The 23,071-nt window shown below is 54.3% G+C and overlaps 1 protein-coding gene across 2 annotated transcripts in view; it reads right to left on the bottom strand.

Moving 5' to 3' along the window:
* The window catches only part of BMP7 (bone morphogenetic protein 7), an 83,503-nt gene that overhangs the window by 23,706 nt on the left and 36,726 nt on the right, over positions 1 to 23,071 (bottom strand). For both annotated transcript variants that reach the window (XM_045808424.2, XM_045808425.2), the window contains exon 3: positions 310 to 458. In XM_045808424.2, coding sequence (XP_045664380.1) covers positions 310 to 458 — 149 coding nt within the window. The remainder of the gene's footprint in view (positions 1 to 309; positions 459 to 23,071) is intronic.

Genomic DNA, 23,071 nt, shown 5'->3' with positions numbered 1-23,071 from the left:
GTTCTAACGTAGCAGGCCTGGGATAGGCCAGAGTCTGCATTTCCAAGAGGATGCCAACCCTGCTGCTGTGGGACCTGACTCTGGGCAAGAATGCCGCCCCCAGCCCAGCGGTGGCCAACTGTAATCATCTCTTGCAAAGGGGGTAGGTGCTACTTTTGCCTGGGATCGAAAGGCTGGACAGGGAGTACTAGTTGGTGGGGCCTCGGGGGCCCTGTTTTGATGGAAGTAAGCATGAGCTTGCTGAGCTCCTCCATGAATCCAGGAGCACAGGCTGCGTCGGAAGCAGTGGGGTGGTGGCCGGAGACCTACCGTCCAAGGTCTCCACGCAGAGCTGCAGGCCCAGGTTGTGCCGTGGGTTGACCACCCAGTGGTTGCTGGTGGCGGTGATGTCAAACACGAGCCAGCCCTCCTCCGAGGCCCAGAGGGTGCGGCTGTCCAGCAGGAACAGGTCTGACTCCCTGCAAGAGAAGAGGAGAGACACAGGCTCCAGGTCAGCAGGTCACGGCTCAGTCACCCTGTCACCAGCCAGCTGCTGCTGGAGAGGAAGACCATGTGGAGTAGGGGAGGCAGGAGGAGGGCCACCGGGCCCCCAAAAGTGGGTGCATCCGAGCAAGAGCCAGGCCTGGAGACACCTGAGTAGCTGTGATGGGAAAAGGGAGTGCGTTAGTGGTGTAAAGATACACATAGGGGACAGGGAGCTGCTCCGAGGCACACTCACCCGTCACACTTGTTAGGGGGCACGCCAATGGGACAAGGTACAGGAAGGCAGGAATTTACAGCCTCTGTGTTGCTGGGAGTCTCAGGGAACAGAAGCCCACATTTGTTAGATTACTCCCCGTGTGCCAGGCACTGGCCCAAGTATTCTACACACATCACCTCATTCACCTCTCATGACCCTACGGCGTAGTGAGAGTATCATCTCCATGGGCCGTGGTGAGACCATGACCTGCCCCAGGTCGTTTAGCCAGGAGGTTACTGAGTTGGGGTGTGAGCTCAGGCAACTGAGCACCGTACAGATGCTCTTCATGTCCATGCCAGGCAACCTCTTCACAAGCCCACCGAGTATTAGGACGTGAACTCCTAGACTGATACTATTAATAGAGATAACCCTTTAATCCTCTCTTCCTCACATTTTGCAGTAGCAAAATGGGTAAAACTACAACTGACGTTGCAGTGGATGGAAGATGGATGGGTGGGGGGATGGGTGAATGGGTAGCTGGATGGACGGATGGATAGAAGGATGGACAGATGGATGATGGATAGATGGATGGATAAGTGGATGGGTGGATGGAAGGATGGATGGGTGAATGGGTAGCTGGATGGACGGATGGATAGAAGGATGGACGGATGGATGATGGATAGATGGATGGATAAGTGGATGGGTGGCTGGAAGGATGGATGGGTGGATGGAAGGATGGACGGACGGATGATGGATAGATGGATGGGTGGGTGGATGGGTGGCTGGAAGGATGGATGGGTGAATGGGTAGCTGGATGGACGGATGGATAGAAGGATGGACGGATGGATGATGGATAGATGGATGGGTGGGTGGATGGGTGGCTGGAAGGATGGATGGGTGAATGGGTAGCTGGATGGACGGATGGATAGAAGGATGGACGGATGGATGATGGATAGATGGATGGGTGGGTGGATGGGTGGCTGGAAGGATGGATGGGTGAATGGGTAGCTGGATGGATGGATGGATGGATAGAAGGATGGACGGACAGATGATGGATAGATGGATGGGTGGGTGGATGGGTGGCTGGAAGGATGGATGGGTGAATGGGTAGCTGGATGGACGGATGGATAGAAGGATGGACGGACGGATGATGGATAGATGGATGGGTAAGTGGATGGGTGGCTGGAAGGATGGATGGGTGAATGGGTAGCTGGATGGACGGATGGATAGAAGGATGGACGGACGGATGATGGATAGATGGATGGGTGGGTGGATGGGTGGCTGGAACGATGGATGGGTGAATGGGTAGATGGGTGGGTGGATAGGTTGGTGAATTTTTACTTTCACGGTAGAATTCTAGTATATAAGGTCTCATAACATCTTGTGCAGTTTTACTTATAAACATTCAAAGTCTCAATCTTTTGAGTCCTTCAATAATCAGTTAAACTATTTGAGCCCCCACATTGTGCCAGACGCTGGGGTACCATGGTGAACAATGCCTAACCAGCCCCTGCCCCAGGGCGTTGACAATCCCCGGCATACCTGGAGTGATCTAATTTTCCTGGGAATTAAGGTGAATTTTCTCTGACTCTTGAGCACTTACCACGTGCCAGGCTTGGGGCTGAAATGCCTGACCAGCTTCATGTCAGCCCTGAGTCCTTACGACGACTCTGTGAGGTGCATAATATTATGGTGTAGACCCCAAAACCGAGGCTCGGAAAGGCACCGCTGTTTGCCCGGGGCTGCTGGGGGTCACTGTGTGCTAAGACAGAGCCACGGCAGGATTGAAGTCCAGTGAGATGGCCTATAAGCCCAAGCTGCAACCCCACAGGAATGCAGTTCTTCTGGATACGACCTTTGCTCAGGTGCGACTATCATCATTTCAGAACCTTTGGCAAATCAAATTTATGGTAATCTAAGCCATTAAGCCATCGGCTGGAGCCAAGGAGCAGACGTCCCCCTTCATTGAGGCACACTTCTCTTACTGGCCCCGTCTCCGATTCTCCTACCAACAATCATCCCGATTCATGGATGACTCCACATTTGTGAGGTCGCCGAACTGTAATTCTGCTGCCTGCCATACACATTGGCATTTACCAGTCACCTTCATGTGTGCAAGACTCGTGAGAAGGCACACGGAAAATAAATCAGTAATTTTAGCCAGTGTCTCAAATTTACTTTAACTCAGAAGCCACTGGAAATGTATGGGGAGAGTCATGGGTCACGCAGAGAGGCATACACAGGGATGGAGAAGCAGCCTTGGATGGAGACAGGAGCCCAGGCAGGTGTGAGGATGCGGGGCTGTCTCACGGGCGCAGCTGTCAAAGGCAGGAACTTGAGTCCTATTTCTCTCTAGGCATTGCTCCATCCCGAAGTCTGAGAGCAGAGACCCGAGCTGGCTTAGTCAAGGGGGTGCCCAGCCCTTGGCTATGGGAGGGCAGGGCACTCCACAGGGATGGGACAGAATCACTGGGACCACAGGCTAGAAAGAGGGGTTATCTGCATCCATGTCCCCCAAAATCTCACTTCTTACACGGTATTCAACAAAGACCAGAACCTGATGGAGAAAATACCGAATTATATTATGCAACGTGTGTGAATGAACCATGACCGGGGATCTCCTGGCCAATGAAATGCAGCCATGGTACAGGACAGCGCACTGTCCCCTCGGCAGCCAAGCTGAAGCCCCTGTGGAGCTCACTCCCCTCTCCGGTACAGAGATGACAAAGGCAACGATGGGTTTCTAGAGCCACACAGGACGCTGCAGACCCTCACTTGGACCGTCGTGTCCCAACGAAATAATAACGAGACGGTCTTTCATGACCACGTCGCTTCCACCTCTTCCCAGGCCCCTGAACAGGCAGTTCCAGAACTGATCTGGGGGATGTCCACGCAGATTTTCAACGTACAAGCCGAGCTTCCCGCTGTCGTCATCGTCGGTTTGCCTGGCAGACTCGCCTGGCTGCGGAGCGCCGCCAACAGTGTCAATGAACCAGTCAGCTGTTCTCAACAAGTAACAGAGAAGAAACACCTCTCCAAATCCAAGCAGCTCCCCGGCTCACACAAGCTCCCCGGGCCCTCGTAGGAAGCGTCCACACCACAGCACAGAAGTCGCAAACCTGGGTGGTGACTTTGCTGGAAAATGTTATTTGCAGGAAAATGTGACCAGATATCTGGATAAGCCCTTACGGGCAGTAAAACAACGAAGAGTAACTTGGGGCCTTCGAACCATGAATGCTTTGCCAAACGATACTGAACATTCTTATTACAGGCCGTGACACTGAGCGCCAGATGTTCGCGGCCAGCGTTGACTCATCCCGTGAATCAGCGGGAGCGCGCCGACTCCCCTCCCCCAGGCCAGGGCCTGCGGTCTCTTCCAGGCCTGCTTGGAACCGAGCCGCAGCCGAAGGCCCGGGGGGCAGCAGAGCCCTGGCGAGGCGGGAAGAGCGGGATGCGAACACAGGCTTTGCTTCTGCACCCGAGGTCCGGGCTTGAGGGTGGCCCACAGGAGGACGACAACGGAGAAACGACTCTGCAACCGAGTCTGCGGGGACAGGTGGGGAGAGCGGGCTCTTCTAGGTGTCACCTTGGGCGTCTCATCAGAGCACAGTGGTTCTCACACTGGGGAGGACCTCTGGGACGTGCCATTTACCTTGAACACGTTGGTCTCCCTGACCCAGCCTGGGTGCGAGCAGAGCCAGGAAAGGCTCAAGGTGAAGGTCCCCCGAGAAGCCCGACAGCACTCCCCCACCCTCAGCCTTGCTGGAAATCCGGGTGCTCCCCTCGCGTCTATTCTCTGGAGCCCCCGATGGTTAAGACCATTGTTCCCATTTTACAGATGAGGACAGTGGGCTCCAGAGAAGTGAAGCCAACCGTCCGCACTCAGTGACCTTGTCAGGGACAGAACCGGGCACAGCACTGGAAGTGTGACCCCAGAACTTGAGCACGTGAGCCCTGTCACTTCCTTAACTCGCCTCTCACCAAAGGACAAGAGACTCAGGAGGTGGTTGGATCCTGCGTGATGCATCTTCCTGTCACAACGCTGTGTGGAGCAGAGAAAATACTAGATAGGTGTGAGATCTGGGTGGTGGGGAAAGGAGGAGAATAGGTCGAGCCCGCTGATTCCTGGGCCTCAATTTCCTCTTCTGTAAAATGGGGATAATGCCACCTTCTTCAGCAAGTGGGGAGACCCAAGTGAAGACCAGCTTGGCAGCAAACTCTCCAGGCTCCCTGGGGCATCTCTAGTGACACGAGGCACGTGGGAACCGGTGCATATCCCCTGCTAGATCTGTCTCGGCCCCCCCATTATGTGACTTCCCCAGATCCACAAGTCAATAGACTACCTTTCCCTTCAAAGAATGTTCACTTTGACACCAAAGTTCGTCTGACAAGTATAGCAGGATGTTTAGATTGTAGACTTTCTGCCACTAGGGCCACCCACAATTCCTCCCATCTCGGTACCCACATGCAGCTCTCCCATAAATCAGTGGAGTCTGTTCCCCACTTCTGAAGTCTGGGCTGACCTTGCAACTTGATGTGACCAATAGGACCCGGTGGAAGTGAGGCCCAGCAGTTCTGTTTTTGCTCTCTGGGAAGCTAGCCGTGGATCAAGAAATCGGACTGCTGTGCTAGAGAGAGACCATGTGGAAGGGGCATAGGCCATGGGGGAAGAGGGTCGAGAAAAGACAGAGAGAGAAGCCAAGCCAGCCCCCAGCTGAGCCCAGCTTCATCAGTGACCACAGCAGACGCTGTAGAAAGTACAAGAACCTTCCAGCTGAGCCCAACCCCAATTCCTGAGCAACAAAATGACTGTTGATTTAGCCACCGTGTTGGGGGTAGTCTGTCCCGCACAGAGACAGAACCCAAACCATGGTAACACCGTTTATTACAGAAAAACTGAAAACCATCTACTAAGAGACACTGGTAAAACATGGTGGCACGTACAAGCTTCCATACAAATCAACACTTCTTAACAAAGGGTATCAAGCGAAAAGGTGTTAGAATGTGCAGCACGTACATTTCTGGAGAAATACAAAATGCTAATAATGGTGAAAAAAAGAAATGGAAAATTTGAGCCACACAACATGCATTAAGAATTGAAACAGGAATGAAAAGCCTTTCTCACCCCCAATGCCCAAATGGCTTTGTATGGTGTTTTTACCAAAATCACCGAATTATCAACAGACGATTCCTGCTCATACAAATTGGTCAAGAAAATGGGAGAGGACAAGGTGGGAAAAGCTAGTCTGCCATGGACTCGAACAATGGACCAGGCCAACGTGAACAGACATCTCTATAAAGATACATGAATGGCCAGTGAGCCCATGAAAGGAAGACCAACATCGTCAATCACCAGGGAAACACAACTCAGAACCACAGTAAGATAGCATTTCGCACCCACCAGGATGGCTAAGGCCAAAACAGACAGTAACAAGTGTTGACGAGGGTGCATAGTAACTAGACCGCTCATACGCTTCTCATGGGAATGGGAAATGGTGCAGGGGCTTTGGACAACAGTCTGGCAGCTTTCCAAAAGGCGAAACACAGAGCTACCATTTGGGGTAATTTTACTATCCAACAGAAAAATAAAAAATAGATCCCTGCAAAATCTTTTTTTTTTTTTTAAAGATTTTATTTATTTATTCAACAGAGATAGAGACAGCCAGCAAGAGAGGGAACACAAGCAGGGGGAGTGGGAGAGGAAGAAGCAGGCTCACAGCAGAAGAGCCTGATGTGGGGCTCAATCCCATCACGCCGGGATCACGCCCTGAGCCGAAGGCAGACGCTTAACCACTGTGCCACCCAGGCGCCCCCCCCCCCCGCAAAATCTTATACACAGATGTTCATGGCAGCATTATTCATGGTAGCCCTGAAAAGTGGAAACAATGCAGATATCCGTCCACTGAGAAATGGATAAACAAAGTATGGCAAACCCACACAGCGAGACATTATTTGGCAGTAAGAAGGGATGAGGCGCTAACACCTGCTACTATATGGACGAACTCTGAAATCATTATGTTGAGTAGAAGAAAGCAGGCACAAGACCACATATGGTGTGATTCCATTTACATGAAATGTCCAGAGAAGCAAATTTCCAGAGACAGAAGGCTTAGTGGTTGCCAGTGGCTGGGAGGGGGCGAGCGGGGGGAGGGTGGGTGCTAATGGGCACCGGGTTTCCTTTCGGGCTAATGAAATGTGGAAGAGTGGTGATGGTCACATAGCTCAGAATAGACTAAAACCACTGACCTGTACCCTCTACAAGGGTGAACTGTATACTATGTGAATTGTATCTCAATAAAGCTCTATTTTTTTAAAAGGATAAAGCTAACTGAAGCCTAAAATATAGCACATAGAGCCATTATGCTAATAATATGTTGTCCCCTCTGCGTGTGTTCACCCATAGCCTCCCAGCTCAGCGGGCACCTTCTGTTTCTGAAAGAAGCAAGATCACCGTGGGATACCCCATTCCCATGCTCTACCCGGTCTGCATTAGGACCCCAGGTGAGGTGGTTGGCCCGGCTCTCAGCCCCCTTCCACGGGTGTGGACGACATGCCCACTCCTCCAGGCTCACAGAGGGGCAGCCGAGCTGGGATGCAAACGTGGCCTCACTTCACCTTCTCCTGCTGTTCCCGATGAAAGCAGCAGCAGCGAGACCCCAAAGGTCAACGGCTCCCTCCTGAAACCCAGGTTGCCCTGAAGCCCTGCTCTCTCTGAGGCATGAACCGTCGGTGACCCCAACATCATGGCACGGAGGGGGGTTAATATTTAACCACCAGCCTGGGAACAGGGTGTTGCTGGGGCCTGTGGCCTCCTCCTACCGGGGACAACCCTGAGAACAGGCTGAAATCTACACCACAGAGAGAAGCAGGAGGACCGCACGCCACCACGAGAGCTGGTTTCCAGCGCCTCACAGCCCACCTCCCCTGGAAAGTTCCACCACGCTGGAAAAGTGGGTATTTTTACATCTCCAACGTGGGAAGGTAGAAAGTCCTTTTTTTGCCCTCTGGCTGCTTAGAAACTATTCAGAGACTGTGATCTCAAGGGCTTCACCACAACCCACTCCCAGAGTGGGATGAGCCTGTGTGGGATGTGGGGTGCCCCCCCCCCCGGACCAGGGCCTCAGGGAGGTCAGCACACTACACAAACATAGCCCCAGACAGAGCAGCCCTGGAACTGGCAAACCGGCCAGGTTGGAAGTCTGAGGGTTTCTCTGGACTGCTGCACTCCAGGCAGGAGCAGGGGTCACAGGAAACAGAGACCCCAGCCGCCCCCAGTGCCCCTGCCTCATCACTGCAGAGAGCCCCCATTCTGCAGCCATGTGGGGACAACACCTCCTCCCACCTCCTGTCAGAGGGTGCCAGTGGTCTGGGGTCTTAAGAGCTGAACGGGGCCTTGGAAATCTATTCCTGCTGCTTTCATTTTCAGCTCAGAAGGCCAGACCTTGTGCACCAGCTACCGGTGGCCACATGGGGATAGCCAATTCTGGGCCTCCGTCTCGGGCAGTACGATGGAAAACACTCTTGCTATCCTAGCCTGAGACCCAGCTCGACAGTCCCCCCCACTCCTTGGGGTCCCTCAGACACAGCCACATGGGGATAGCCAATTCTGAGCCTCCATCCCGGGCAGTACGATGGAAAACACTCTTGCCATCCTAGCCTGAGACCCAGCTTGACAGTCCCCCCCACTCCCCGGGGTCCCTCAGACACAGCCCATCACCTTCAGGGAGCACACGTGGCTGGGGTTTGGAAGGGCCACATCTGGAGGCACCCAGGGTCTCTGCGGGAGGCCGGGGTGGCAGCTAGGGGCCCCAGCACCCCAACACTGAGGCCTGGGGAGCTCCTGTGCCACCAAGTTCGAGTGGCATTCTCTCACCTGGTGCTCCCTCCTCCAACGGGGTACATTTGGTCACGACCCCCGCTTTATAGACGAGACAGTGGAGGTGCTGATGAGTTAAGAAAGTGTCCTCAGCCAGTGAGCAGCAGGCCCCAGACAGGAAGTGACATGGAGCCACCCTTCCCATTGGACTCCCAGCCAGGAATCCTCCCAGTGGCTAGAGGGCATGGAGAGAATCCAGGAGAATGTGGCTGGCCCCGTGCCAAGTGACCCCCATCAAAGACAGAGAACTGAATTTCAGGTTATGTGGTGGGCAGAATAACACACACACGCACACCCCGGAAGTCCACATCCTAATCCCCAGAACCTGTGACTTGTCGAGGCGAGGGGGGCTCTGCAGATGTCATCACCAGGTCCCCATAAGGCAAAGAGGCCGACCGGAGACAGAGGTGTGAGGACAGCAAGCAGAGTCACAGAGACGTGACTGCTAGCCAGAGGCCGGGGAATGGGGGTGGCATCTGGAAGCTATAAAAGACAAGACAACAGATTCTCCCCCAAAGCGTCCAGAAGGAGCGCAGCCCTGAGCACCTTCCTAGTAACTCAGTGACGTCCATTGAGAACTTCTGACCTCCGCAGACATAGCATAGCAAACGGGTGAGTCTCAAGTCACTCCGTTTGTGGTCATTTGTCACAGCAGCCGAAGGAAGGAATGGAGTTTCGTTCCTGAAACCAGCCCTGAACACCCCACCCCCACACCGTCTCAGGCACTCCGTGAGGAGGCAGAGACAGAGCTCTGGCCCCAGATGAGCAGAATGCATCACACAGTGAAGGCTGTTAGACCCCGATCCGGGGGCGTGAGGAGAGGAAGGAGTCCTCTGGGGCAGCAGAGGAAGGAAAAGCACTCAAGTGTCTCCTGAGGCAGGTCAGACGGATGGGCAGAGCTAATGCAGCCAGGAGGGTGGAAAGGCATTCCAGCAGAGGGAACAGAGTGTGCAAAGCAAGAGAGAGGCGAGGAGAGTCGGCAGCCATGGGAAGGTTCTGGTCTGAAGAGAACTGGGAAGCTGGGAAGAGTCTCCGGCAGGGTTACCAGCAGACTCCCCTCCGTCACCCCTGCTCTGAACCTCACCTCCACCCTCTGGCTCTCTGGAACACTGCAGGGCTGGGCGCTTTAAAACTCCATATGCTGTGAACTGCTGCGGGGCCTCAAGAACATGCCTCGGAAGACAGAGAGTAAGAGCGAGCGCGGTGGGGACCCCCAAGCTTCCCTGGGCTGACGTGATGTCACGGAGAGGGAGCAGGCATGCTGCTGCTCGGCTCAGGATGAGTCAGGCTGAGAAGCCAGCAGCCCCCGTGCACCTGGAGTCCAACCAGCACGCAAACACCAGGCCCGCAGGGGAGCCGGGAAGGAGATCAAAGGGCCCACAGAGGAAGTCGGGCGTGGTGCGAGGGGAGTGCCCCTCCAGAGCCCCGGACTGGGGAGGACCCAGCCCAGGTCCCCAGCACCCCACCTGGGGCTCCAGGGAATGCCCTGCCCTTCTACCAAGTCACCCAAACAGTCCCTGGCATCCCTGGGACAGGAAGATGAAGTCGGGGAGGTCCGAGGCTTTTTTTAAACACACTTTCTTTAAGACTACGCATATCCAGGAAGGCTAAAATTAAGTCATTTGGGAGGAAGGTGGAAAAATACACAAAGAAGCATGATACCCTCCGCCCCCTGCCAGAGCATGAGTCGCCAGCCCACGGTTTCCCCACCCCAGGACCATCTGTCTGTCTGTCTGTCTCTCTCCCTCCTCCCTTCCTGCCCCTGCCCCTCGCCTGGGCATTCACAGGACAGTCAACAACACTCCTGCCCACAGTCCGGGAGGCCCCATGTTGTCAAAAGTCAGGAAGCAAATCAGCAGCCATTAAGGTCAGGGCCTCAGTTTCCCCTTCTGCAAGAGGAAAGGTTTGGAGTTTACCAAAGTCTTGAAAACTGCCTCCATTAATCGAATACCCAAGAGGGGAAAATGAGAGGGTGAAAATGGAAAAGGCTCTGTATTCAAATAAAGGTGGAATGCACCTCATCACCGCTCCTTGAGAAATATAATGAGCACTAGCTCTTTAAAGGCTCTGAGAAGTCCTGCTGCAAAGAAATGTCTACTCCAGCTTTGGCATGTAATAAAGAGCCTCTCAAACCTGTGTATACATATGGGTCATGGGGGCAGGAAGTGGATAAGGAGGAGCACAGCAAAAATAGAAGGTTCTCCCCTGTCAGGGATGTAGCAACCGGCAGGAAAAAACCATCAGGTCTGAGTGGAGCCCAGGATCCTCTCTTTGAAGAAGCCCCCAGGTTGGTCCTTGGGTCACACTTAGAGTGGGCAGTGATGTAGGTATTATAACACAAGGCTTTGGGTCTTAGGGTCTTAGGAAAGTTAAATCCCAGTGGAGTGACCCTGGGCAAGCCAACCTCCGTCCTTTAGGTTCTTTTATTTATAAAGTGGGTTAACTATGAGGATTGTTCTCAAAATGGATTAAATGGGATGATACAGCCATGAGGCCAAGCCAGTGCCCAAGGCTCACGGCACCAGGTTGGAGCAGACCTCAAAGTCAATGTGAATCTTCCCCTTCCCCTGCCGCCAGATCTAAACTGCCCCAGCCCCAAAGCAAGGAGCTCACAACCATGTTCGGACCCTCACGCAAGATGCAACGATCTCAGAACAGGCCTGGCTCCATGACACCAGGAGAGCTTGCTGATTCCCACGATACCTGAGAGGCGGGTGCTGTTGTCCCTTTCCACAGGTGGGAGGCTGAGGCTCAGGGAAGCCAGGAGCGCTTCTGGTGGTGGAGGGAGAACTGCACCTGCAGGAACCCCGGGGGGTCCTACTCCCACACTCTCTGACCTGACCTCCCCTGTCCCCAGCAACCTGCGAGGCCTTTCAGAACCTCATATCTCAGTAGATAACGGCCCTGCCTTCAACCCTTTATTAGCTCTTAGAATACAAAGCCCAAACTCCTTAAGATGTTCCCCCTGCCTCCTCGACACCCCCTGTCACCCCACATTCCTCCTGCCCGGCCCCCACTGCTTCAGCCACCCCTGCCGCCCTTCAGGCTCTCGTCTGTGCGGGACCACAGCCTACCATAGGCCTCCGTGCATGCTGTGGCTGCCATCCGCAACACTGTTCCCCATCTTTTTATGTCCATCACACCTGTTCCTCCTTCAGCTCCCCCACGGAAGCTTCCAACGACGCCCCGAGGGGCACGTTGTCATTAGACATGCTCAGAGCCTCTCCTTTCCAGCGCTCAGGCTGGTGTTTAAATTTGTTTACACAGTTCTTTGGGTTTTCCTCTTTCCCTACCAGATTTTGAGCTCCTAGGCCACAAGAATCAGGCCTGACTGCTGGCCACGGGCATAGCCCCAGCACCTAACACAGTGTGGCACATAGTAGGTCTCAAGTATCTGTTGAGTGAATGTGCTAGTGCCTGCAGAGTACTCCTACCAGCCCATGGATCATGTTCTGTAGTCTGTGTAAGTTAAAAAGGAAAAGCAAAAAAAATTTTTTTTTCAAATGACTCTAGTGTTTTCAGCAACGGATTCACCCCCAGTTTCTGGGGCCTCGGCCCACTGCCCTCCTATCCCGGTGCCCACTGAAGGTGCCTGGTCCCACCCACCAGTCAGTCCCAGGCTCTGCACAGCCCACCCTCCAGGCCTGCCTGTTCCTCGGGGGGCTGCCGGATGACCCAAGCAGAACCCGCACAGGAAGCTGCCGAGGGTGTGGACTTCACCTCCTCTATGCCTGTGCCCTCATCACCTCCAGCACCAGCTCCTTTATCGGTATGTGTCCGGGGGAACCAGGAGGACACAGGAAGCCGCAGCTGGGAAGAAAGCCAAGTGCAAATTTACTTTTGGACCTGACTCTTGTTCCCCTTTGCCTCAGGTTCTAGGGTTTGGGGCCCTGAGTTTCTGGAAACTGGAGGCCCTGTCATTCCGTTCAACCAAGGCACAAACCACACCGACCCCAAATGACAAGAGGTGAGCCGCGCTGATGATGTGAGTCACCGAAAGGCCTCGGGGGGCCCCCCCAGAGAAACCAGGCCTGGTGGGGAGCGCTGTGGGGCTTCGGAGGTGGCCCTGGAAACCCTGCGGGCTGGGCGGCTGCGAGCATCTGGCATCGAGGAGGCGGGCGGGCGAGACGCCACGGACGGCAGACTCATCTGAGCCTTTCCTTGGTTGCCCCATTTCCTCCAGCCTCCAGCGTCAGACCGAAATAGAATGAGGCCACTGCTGTCCCTTTCACGCACGCTCAAGGAATAAACAAACCAACACAAACACAGCTTTCAGGCTGGGTCATCTGCCCTACCTTTCTTTCTTTCTTTTTTTTTTTAAAGAACCACAGGCTGTCTTAAGATTCTAAACCCAGAGGCATAGACGTCAAGTGAAGCAGGCAGACGACGGTGAAGGGAAGGGAGCCTCGCAGCGGGGTTTGCGGACAGAAACAGGGATCACGGTCGCCAAATTCAAGGTTTTCTGAAACGAAGGTCAGGTCAGAGCACCTCAGTGCAGGGTGGGACGGGTGTCTCGGACTTCCCTCCGACTGCAGATCCTTAAACGGAAGAGCGGTGGCCAGAGAGAAGGCTCAGGAAACAGCTCGCCGCACCTCACACCACTGAGGCTGCCGACGGCCCTGCCAGCTGGACACCCCGTCGTATCTTCCGTCGTATTTCGGGGACCCCCCAGAGGCAGATCCTGAGTCAAGGACGTAAACGCAAGTAGCCTGCGAGGTGCCCCCCAGGAACCACCGGACATGAGAGAGAACACGAGGCAGGGATGGAAAATAGCCCAGCAGGACACTGTGAGCATCTGCGGCTCAGACCCTCTGGGCCCCCAGGACACAGCGCGAACGCCGCTCCGCGTGGGGCTTCCCAAGGCGACAGAGGCTGCGGAATTTATGTACCAGTCCCTGACAGCCAGCAATGGAGGGCTGCTCCTGGGGGCCTTGGCTCCTCTGGGGGCTGCAGACATTCCCGGGGTCAGACAAGACCCTCGGGCAGCAGAGGCCAGTGCTGGGCAGAAGCACTGGGTCTGCGGCCACCTCACTGAGGAGGGACGGAGGCTCTGTCCGAGGCCACAGCTGGTGAGGCCAACACGGCAGGAGTCATCCCCCTGAGGTGGGTAGCAGGGGCTGGAGGAGAAACTGCTTCCAAGACTCAGGGCAGGGACACCCACCACCCAAGACGCCCGTGGCCTTGGTGTCAGCGAGAGGAGACAGTGACGAAGAGGAAGGCGGCAGCTCCCTTTATTGCCCAGGAAGCAAGACTGTGGGGGTCACAGTTCTCCAAGGAATTCAGGGTCCGGAGATGCACCCCAGGCCCCCTGATGGGAAAGGGATCCGAAGCAGGACTCTGTGGGCAAAAGCTTTCCAAGGAGAATCCCCATTTCCTTTCCTTTGACAATAGATTTCTCCAGAGACTCCTGGTTCTGGCTCTTAGTCCTACCCAACTCACATACCCCCCTGCCCCCCCCCCCACGCCCTCCACCTGTGGGCCCAATCCCTAAGTCAAAGGTTGAGTGCAAATGCCTAACACACATCGAGGGGAAAAAAGAAGTCTGCTTTTGGACCTAGGTATCCTCTTTAAAGAGTCCCTAATTAGGCCCTAAGGAAGGGTCAGAAAAGGAAATCCTATTCCTTAAAAGGCGCTTATAATCTAGTCTTCACTCAAGAAGCAAAAAAACCATTTGCTCTATGCCAGGCGCTGGAGGGATGGTGGCTGAAAGCCCCAAAGGCTACAAGATGCTCCAGGCTGAGGACCTAGTGATCTTGACTCCCAGCTGTCCAGGTTCAAAAGACAGTGAGCGCCCACGATGGGCGATTTGAGCTAGATTTTAAAGTAGGCAGGGTCGTGGGGGCACCTGGCTGCCTCACTCGGGAGCGCACACAGCTCTCGATCTCGGGGTCGTGAGTTTGAGCCCCACACCAGGTGTAGCGATGACTTAAATAAATAAACTTTAAAAAATACAAAGAAATTATAAAACTACAAAGAGTCAGATTAAAAAAAAAATACTAATGAAGTAGATAGGGTTGAGACAGACCAGCAGGAGTGGGGAGAGGGTTAGGCACAGTCTGTGAAAAGCTGGTTGAAGGGCAAGGTCATCAGAAACAAGCAAAGTCTAAGAAACTCATAGGAAGAGGTGCCTCAGGAGACCTGACAAGGAAAAGTCCTGCGGTGTCCCGGATGGGAAACTGCAATAAAAGACAATAAAAGGAGTCTGGATAAATCACTGACCTTAGTCACTGATAATAACGCATCGACATGGGTTCATTTTTTATAGAATGAATTCTACTATTACATTTAAAAAATACACCATAATAATGTCAGATGGTAATGGGGGAAGCTGGGTACAGTGAGTGTGGGAATTCTCTGTACTATCTACTCAATATTTCTATGTCTAAAATCTTCTAAAAAAAAGTCTAATAAAAAGTAAATTATATTTTTTTAAAAAGCAGGTTTTGGGGTGTAGGTGTGGGAATTAAACTAGAGTAGACTGGACAGACAGGGAGATGGGGTGAGAAAAGCAGGGGCTGGAAAACAAGATGTTTCCAGAGCAAAGGGGCTTGCAAATGCCAACCTGGCCACACAAGGGGGCACATGTGAATGTGTGTGTGTCTGTGTATATGTCTATGTGTTTTGTGTGTCTGTGTGCATGACTGTGTGTATCTGTGTATGTGCATGTCTGTGCGCGTCTCTGGACGGGTGTGCCTGTGTGCGTCTGTGTGTGTCTGTGTGCGTCTGTGACTGTGTGCAGGTCTGTGTACAGGAGGCAGCTGAGGAATGAGGCTGGAGCTGAACTGTGGAAGGCATGTCCCTGCACTAAAATATTGGGATTTCAAGGTATAGACACAAGGTATTCAAATGAATATAGATATCAACAGATATCCGTACCCAGAGAGCCGGCAGGGCCACCTCCACGGGCATGTCACCTGTGCTGTCACTCACGGTCGCACACACAGAAGGACTCTGTGCACGGTTTCATGCTCTGCCACCACTGTCTTGAAACCTAATACATTTTTAGCAAGTAGACCCACATTTTTTTTTCGCACTTGGTCTCACAAATGATGCGGCCAATCCCAGGTGCTTGTTTTTAACAATTAATAAGAACAGCTACGTCCTGTATGATTCCAACTATAGGACATTCTGGAAAGGCAAAATTAGACGATAAAAAAAACAGGAGTCGTCAGGGTATGGGGGAGGGGAGGGATGAACAGGCGGAGCCCAGAGGATTGTTAGGGCAGTGAACGTATTCAGGATGACATTATAATGGACACAAGTCATTATACATTTATCCACGCCCACAGAATGGACACCAGCAAGAGTGAACCCCAGTGTCAACTAAAGGCGTGGGGAGATGATGACATGTCCATGCGGGCTCATCCATGGTAACAGTGGTCCCGCTCTGGCTGGAGATGTTGACAATGGGAGACGCGGTACATGTGTGGGGCCAGGGCGTATAAGAGGAAACCTCTGTACCTTCTCCTCAGTTTTGCAGTAAACCTAAAGTTTCTCTAAAATAAGATTTAAAAAAAATAAAAAGAATACACATGAAGACTTCTAGTCTCGACACCTGAACTGTCGGGATTAGAAATGAGAATCTGTTTCTCTCTCTCTCTTTTTTTTAAAGATTTATTTATTTTAGAGAAAGAGTGAGAGTGAGTGGGGGGAGGGGCAGAGGGAGCGAGAGAATCCTGAAGCAGACTCCCTGCTGAGCACAGAGCCCAACAGAGGGCTCGATCCCAGGACCCTGAGATCATGACCTGAGCAGCAGTCAAGAGTCAGCCGCTTAACCGACTGAGCCACGCAGGCGCCCCTCCGGGCTTCTCTCGGAACCTGCTCCCACGTGGTGCTGATGACACCTCGGTTTGGGCCGCACCATCCCAGACCATGGGACCAATAGAACCCCGTAAGCAGGTGCATGGCAGGCACTAAGTGGTGTTTTCAGGGGTGGACAGCCGATGCGAGAGGAGCAGGAAGGTAGGAAGGAGACAGGGGTGGTGACGAAGTTCCTATTCGGAGCACGCGTCAGATCCACAGCACCCCGAGGCCTGTCCAGAACCCCGGCATCTCAGACCCTCCCATGTGGCTCCACAGCGCCCAGGAGCTTCCCTCCCAGATGTCAGCACCCACTTCACCCAGCATCCAGGGTGGAAAGGCCTGGGGACTGACATCCCTCTCCTCCACTCCAGTGCTTCTCCCTCAGGGGCCGTGCTGCCCTCAGGGGACATGTGACAGCAACTGGAGATGTTTTGGGGTGTTGACACTTGGCGGTGACATCTCACGGGTAGAGACCAGGGATGCTGCTGAATGCCCTGCAGGGCCCGGGATGGCCCAGCTCACACGGTGATCCGCGGTGACGTCATGGCGTCAGTCTTGCCAAGCCTGAGAAACCCAGCGTTCAACCCTACTGATGGAGATGGCGGCATAAACACTTCAGCCCCTTGTGCCCTGACTGGGGGCGGGGGGTGCGACTCTGTCCCCAAAGCCCCTGCAGGAGGAGGGAGCCAAAGTCATCCTACCAAGACTCTAGGTGGCCTGGCTGCCTGCCTTTGCCCACCCACTTCCTGGTGCTCCTTCCTTTGCTGGAAACGTTTTCTAATTACTCACTTGCACACATCACCCTCGTCTTGAAGTGAGCGTCCAGGAAACCTGACCTGAGACCAGTGGCCAGCGGGCGTCACTCCACAGCAACTCACTCAGCCAGCAGTGGCTGTCTCACCACCTGGAGCCCTGCTGAGAATCAGGCAGGAGGGAGTGCCGCGATCCATTAGTAATGCCTGCCCTGGATCCCGGAGGGGGAATGCCGGCCGGCCGGGTGTCGGCTTTCCTTCCTCCATTCCTGGAGTGGCAAAATGGAAAGCCATGGGCATTGTGGGCGGGGAGGGGGGGGGTGCTGGGAGAAGAAAATGGTGCTGACAGCCTGGCAAGTAGACAAAGGAAGGAAGAACCAGTGTTTGCAAGAGCCTTGAGCATTTGCCCAGACGCCTCCTTCCACCATGAACTTGAAACAGCCGAGGACTTCCACAGACACAGTTGATTCCTTTCAAACATCATCTTCCCGGTAAGCCTGCCTTCCCCATCCTCACTGAGTTCATATTTGAGCAGGCCCTTTTCTTCCCAGCTATAGATGACCACTCATGACCAAAATGAAAAATATTAATTCTCTTTGTCTCCTGCCAAAAAGGCTAAAGCAATTACAGGCGCTGATATGAAACACAGATGTTAATACGTTTGGAAAAACAGGCTCCTATAGGCGAGCAGAGGTCCAAGTATGAAGTGCTTTTGGAATTAAAGTGCCAGATCAAGTTATACAGACAGCCCCCAATGCGAAAGCCATTCTCCCGAAATCCATTCCAATGTAGGAAACCCAGGGCCACGGCACACACACTGACATTTCCCCTATTTGCAGACGAGAACCAATCCACCCTTGGGTACCCACTGGCACACAGCTCTAAATAATATAATTATAATCATCACAGGGAACCTTCCCTAAGATCGAAAAGTATTATAATTACAGGCAATTTTCACTTTTTTGGAAATTGGGCTCCAATGCTGAAGAAAGATTGCAAACAAGGCCTTCTCAAGTTTCAGTTCTGAAAGAGAGAACACGCTGGAAGGTTTGCGGGGACGGACCAGTCCGAGGCTGGAGTTGCTGGGAGGAGCTGGGAGAGTGCGAGGCCAGACTGGGCCTCCTTGGGCAGCACTCACTCAGACAACAGGGCTGTCCCTTGTGTCTTCATGCCAGGCCCTGCCTCGGAGCTGGGGACACCTGTAGGCAGGAGGCAGCCATGGTCCCATGATTCAGGAACCCATGTCCTAGGAGAAGGCCAGACACACTTTCCTCCACTCACACAGACAGGTTTTACTGAGCGCCTGCTGTGTGCCAGGCTCCAGGTACAAAGAATAGGACAATGGGGGGTGCCTGGGTGGCTTAGCTGTTAAGCGTCTGCCTTCGGCTCAGGTCATGATCCCAGGGTCCTGGGATCAAGCCCCATATCGGGCTCCCTGCTTGGCAGGAAGCCTGTTTCTCCCTTTTACACTCCCCTTGCTTGTGTTCCCTCTCTCGCTGTCTCTGTCTGTCAAATAAATAAATAAAATCTTAAAAAAAAAAAAAAGAATAGGACAGTGGGCAAAATACAGCCAACTCCCGCCCTCACAAAGCACCTCTCCCTGCTCTGTGGCTGGGCAACTGTCATGGTCTCTGCAGTTCCCACTCAGATCTTCAGGGAGGCTCAACCAGGGTCCCTGACCCACCCAGCTTCCAAGTAGTGGAACAGGATGGATCCAGGCGTCTCCAAAGCCCCTGCTTCCCCTTTACATGACGCAGGATTGTGGAATAGGCTGGACCGGTCTTTTGTCTTCTCTGCCTCAGTTTCCTTTCCCCCACTATTACCCGATTCCTAGGATTGGCATGAAGGGAAAGGAAGATGTGTATCTGCCAGCCAAGGAAGAAAAACAGATGGGACTGGAGACAGATACAAGTGTCCTTTCCTTAATCTCTAACCTGGTGTGGTACCTCAGTTTCCCTGTCTGTGAAATGAGGTGGGTGGTGGTACCTCCCTTGGCGGAGCTGTGATGGGAAGGACTACAGACTGCTGCATGGTAAGTACTCAAGGCAACTGGCTCTGTCACCATGGCTGTTGGAGAAGTCCTGTCTCTTCCCTCCGTTCAGAGAGGTGTCTTCCAGAGGGGAGGGCAAAGGTCACGCACTGTGCAATGGAAGGCATCAGCCAAATGGATGCAGATGGACAAGCAGCAGCCCTTACTCGCAGGCAGGTCTGCAAGGAGACCATTTCATGGGGACATATGCTCACCTTGACCTTAGCAATCAGGCGTGAAACCCACCCGGAGGGATCAGAAGGGGGCAGGGGTGGAGGAGTGCCCCTTGGTGGAATCATTCATGTCCCCTCGCAGAAAGACGGCTGGACCTGTCCACTCACCTCGGGAACCCTGCTTGCCACTCAGCTGCACAGTGCACAGCCCTCGAGCCCCTGGGAGGGGAGCAGGACAGAAGTCTGCACCCCCATGGAACGGATGAAGAGACTCATGCAAGGTCCCTCAGATACTCAAAGGAACAAGAAGGACAGGGAGCAAGTCCACTCTGGGCAACTTCAAAAAATATCAGTGTCATGGTGACACCAGGACCAATTACATCAGCATTCGACAGGTGGGAACCCAGCACTCCAATTGTTACTTATTACCTGGTTTTGCATTCCACCTCTAGCGTGTGACCTCAGGAGGGCCATCTGACCACTCTGTGTGCCCCATTGGTCCCGTCCACAAAACGGGAGAATATGGACTTCTTGAGATCATCGCGAAGAGTAAGGGAGGATGCGGGCAGTAGCTTGCTAAGCACTGACCTGGTCAGTCGCAGGCACGGAACCTGTCGTCATTGATTCCCCACCAACCCTACTCTCCTCACAAACCCAGGCTTGGGATGAATTATGGAAGGAAACAAAAGCACAAAGATCAGAAAGACCACCAAGGCCCACCAGCCAGCCTCAGCCTGCAGGATCGGAAGCCAATGGTGCTAATTGGACTGGACACAACAACCTGTCCCAACAGGCTGTCCCCAGGGGGAACCAAGAGGCATCAGGGGCCTCTGTTCCTGCCCAAGCAGCTCCGAGCTGGGACTTGACAAAGGCGCTTAGGAAACGTGCCAACGTGTCCTTGACCAGGCTGCCCCGGGCATGCTCTCCCCTGACCTTCCAGAACATCCGGTGGTGCCCAGGCAGCCAGCTGCTCCTTCCCTGCCCTTTGAAAAGGCTACTAGGGAGCTGAATCGGCCCCTCCTGAGGAAGCAGCTCCAAACCAGAGCTCCCGCCCTGGGGCTGAGGTGTAGTGGCGAGACGTGCAAGCCAGGAGACGGGGAACCAGGCACGTAGGCCTTCAGGAGCAGCAGAAAGGCTTCCGGAAGCTTCCGGAAGCCTCTGGAGCCAGAGCCCGAGGGGATCCCCACCCTCAGCCAGCCCCTTCCCTGTGCCGCTGAGACTGTCAGGCAGGGTCTGGACCATACTTTGGGCTCAGTCCTGTGGAGAAAAACAGTCATCTCTGAGAAACCAGGCTAAAGGGAACATGGGAGTCTGTCCCCTTCGGTCTCTCAGTCATATAAGATGGCTCGCAGATGAGAGAGAAGAGAGCTCCTGGTCACCTGTCCACAGCCTGCAAGCTATACAAAAATACCCAGCCCCACCCCCAGACTCTGACGTATCGGGAGTTAAAAATGCCCCCCGGCCCCACCCCGGGTGATTCTAACCCACAGCCGAGGGTGAGAACCAGGGCTTGGGAATCACAATCACCGTTTGAGCCCCAAGGGAGAAGCACCATGGTGCTGCCTTGGCCCGAGGACGTGGGCCCTGGGATCCCAGACACCCTAGTTCAAGTCCCAGCTCTGCCACTTTCTAGCTGCGTGACCTCAGGTAAGTTACTTCCTCTCCCTGAGCCAGTCTCTGCACCTGGAAAATGGGGATACCAAGTTTTCCAAGGATCATTTCCAAGGCACATAAGGAAGCGGAAGTGCCCGGTACACATTCACATCCAGAAAGCACCAGATGACAAGCCTAGAGCAGAGGGTGGGGATAGGCTCTGGTGTGTGACCGTGTCCCTCTGCCCAGACATGCTCACAGTGATTAAAGTCAGAAAAAAGTCACACTTGCTACCAAGTCCTTAACCTTTACTTAGCATGAGGGAGACTGGGGAAGGGTCCAGCGATCTGCGCCCGGGAGCCATCAATGCTCTCCCACTAAGACCATTTCTGCACCCAGCACCCACGCACCCTCTCCCCCGTTTCCCTGGATGGAAATCAGGAGGGCATCCCCTGGGAGCTTGTCAGAAATGCAGCAGCTCAGCCCCCCACCCAGAAGGTAGATTCTACTGCCTTTTCACCAGACCCCTAGGAACCGTAAGGACAAGGGAGCTGCTGGGCTTCCTTCTCGAGAGGAAGACGTCAGAGCTGTGGCAGGGGTCAATGTTCCGGGAGAGTTGAGGACACTGCGGAGGAGACCCAGGATGTCCCCTCCATGAAAGGAGCTGGGAGCATTGGGGGGTCCCGGGGAGGGCCACAGGGGCTGACAGAGCCACCCTCGGCAACAAAGGGGCACATGCTTGCCTCCTTCCTCTCCTCGCCTGCCGGCTGCCTTGGCAAACAGCCCCTCGGCCCCCAATTCCAGCCTGTCATGGGGACAGCTCCTTCTTCCTCAGTGACTCAGGCTGCGGCTGAGCCAACCTTGGCCCTGGAGAACCACTCTGAGGTCACCCTCCTGGCAACCAAAGTCCCTGAGACTGACCGAGGGACCTTTTTCATCCAGCTGCCAGCATCATCTAGACCTTGAGCAGGTTCTGCTGGGCTAGGGGGCCTGTGGCTCCCCCCACCCCAGGGATAACTCACAGAGCACCTGGGTCCCCCACAGACGGGGCAGCCCTGGGGGAGCAAGCTTGGAACCTGCAGTGGGAGGGCGAGGACGGAAAATGCCCAGTCCAGTCTCCATGAATGAATGTGGTTAACTAACGCGATCCCCTGTAAAGCCAGGCCCCAGCCAGTCCAGCCTGAGTCGTGGGGTTCAGCGAAGGAGGGAAGGCTCTGATCCCTTGTCCCCCCAGCTCCACTCCCAGCAAGGCCACTGAAGCCAAGGCCCCCAGCCCTAGACCTGCCTCACAGCCCCACTTGTCCCACAGCCCGCCAAGGGCAGCTCCGGCGGCCTCTCCAGCTGTCTGGGGCCACGCTGCGAGCAGGGCCCAAGGGCTGTGGAAGGCCTCCAGCTCGGCTCATTATCGGAATTTAATCTGGATTCCGAGAGATCAAGAGGCCTTGGTGGAAAGTGGCTGCCACAAGGGGAGAGATGCTGAGATAGCCAGCTAATCCCCTGCACCCCAGGGCTTCCTGGAGCTCAGGCAGAGGCTCGCCCGAGAGCCAGATGTCCCAGCTCCACACAGCTGGGCGGCTGGCAGCAGCAAGACCCCAGACCCCTCAGCAGAGGGAGCAGGCTGGCCACACAGCTGGGTGGCAGGGACAGGATCTGGGCTCCTCTGGGGATCAGATCAGCGGCAGGCCTTCAGCCTGAAGATGATGAGTGTCCCCTCCCCCGCTCCCAGAGTTGGGGAAATGCAAACAAGGGCCCCACCTCCACACAAGCTTAGGCCTTCATCCCATTGGAGACTGCAAAATGAGACATTCAGCAGATATGGGGGGAAAGCACGGCTGCAGCCCAAACCTGGAGCCCCCCACCCCCATCTTCCTTTAAAATTCTCTGCATTCCCTGTGATGATAATGATCATGGTGAAAAAGGTGGTGGTGGGGATGATGGTGGCAGTGATGGTGGTGATGGTGTTGATGGTGTTGATGGTGTTGATGGTGGTGGTGATGATGGTGGGGATGATGGTGGTGGGGATGATGGTGGTGATGGTGTTGATGGTGTTAATGGTGTTGATGGTGGTGGTGATGATGGTGGTGATGATGGTGGTGGTGATGACGGTGATGGTGGTGGTGGTGGTGATGGTGGTGGTGATGGTGATGATGATGGTGGTGGTGATGG

This window comes from Ursus americanus, chromosome 22, assembly GCF_024610735.1.
Source record: "Ursus americanus isolate L20-20 chromosome 22, mUrsAme1.1.p, whole genome shotgun sequence".
NCBI classification, from domain to species: domain Eukaryota; kingdom Metazoa; phylum Chordata; class Mammalia; order Carnivora; family Ursidae; genus Ursus; species Ursus americanus.
Note: the sequence above shows the minus strand (reverse complement) of the source record. Positions and strands in the feature narration are given on the sequence as shown.